The sequence below is a fragment of the Cystoisospora suis genome, assembly GCF_002600585.1.
Source record: "Cystoisospora suis strain Wien I chromosome Unknown contig_3015, whole genome shotgun sequence".
Lineage (NCBI taxonomy): Eukaryota > Apicomplexa > Conoidasida > Eucoccidiorida > Sarcocystidae > Cystoisospora > Cystoisospora suis.
Window position 1 is genome coordinate 4,718 of NW_027155810.1, and position 232 is coordinate 4,949.

Here is a 232-nt window from a genome sequence, read left to right on the forward strand (position 1 = left end):
ATCTTCTTCAGCTTCTTCTTTATTTGGAGGAGGAGGAGGTGTATATACAGCCTCAGGGAAGACCAAACAAGGTTCGTCTTCATTAGCGCCACGTCTTTTGTATTTATCTCCCGCATGCACTTCTACTTCTTCTCTGGCTTCTCGTTCGTCATTTGGGCTTGTGCCGCTATTTGCCGAGCTCAATACAACAGGAAAGCAGAGAGAATCTATCATCCTTCATTTCCTCTATTGT

General features: G+C 44.4%; 1 protein-coding gene across 1 annotated transcript; it reads left to right on the forward strand.

Moving 5' to 3' along the window:
* Positions 1 to 226, forward strand: CSUI_006036 (uncharacterized protein; the record flags this gene model as incomplete). Its single annotated transcript, XM_068066201.1, has 1 exon — positions 1 to 226. A coding segment is annotated over one exon (225 nt), but the record flags the coding sequence as incomplete, so codon positions are not given.
* Between the last annotated feature and the right edge of the window lie 6 nt (positions 227 to 232).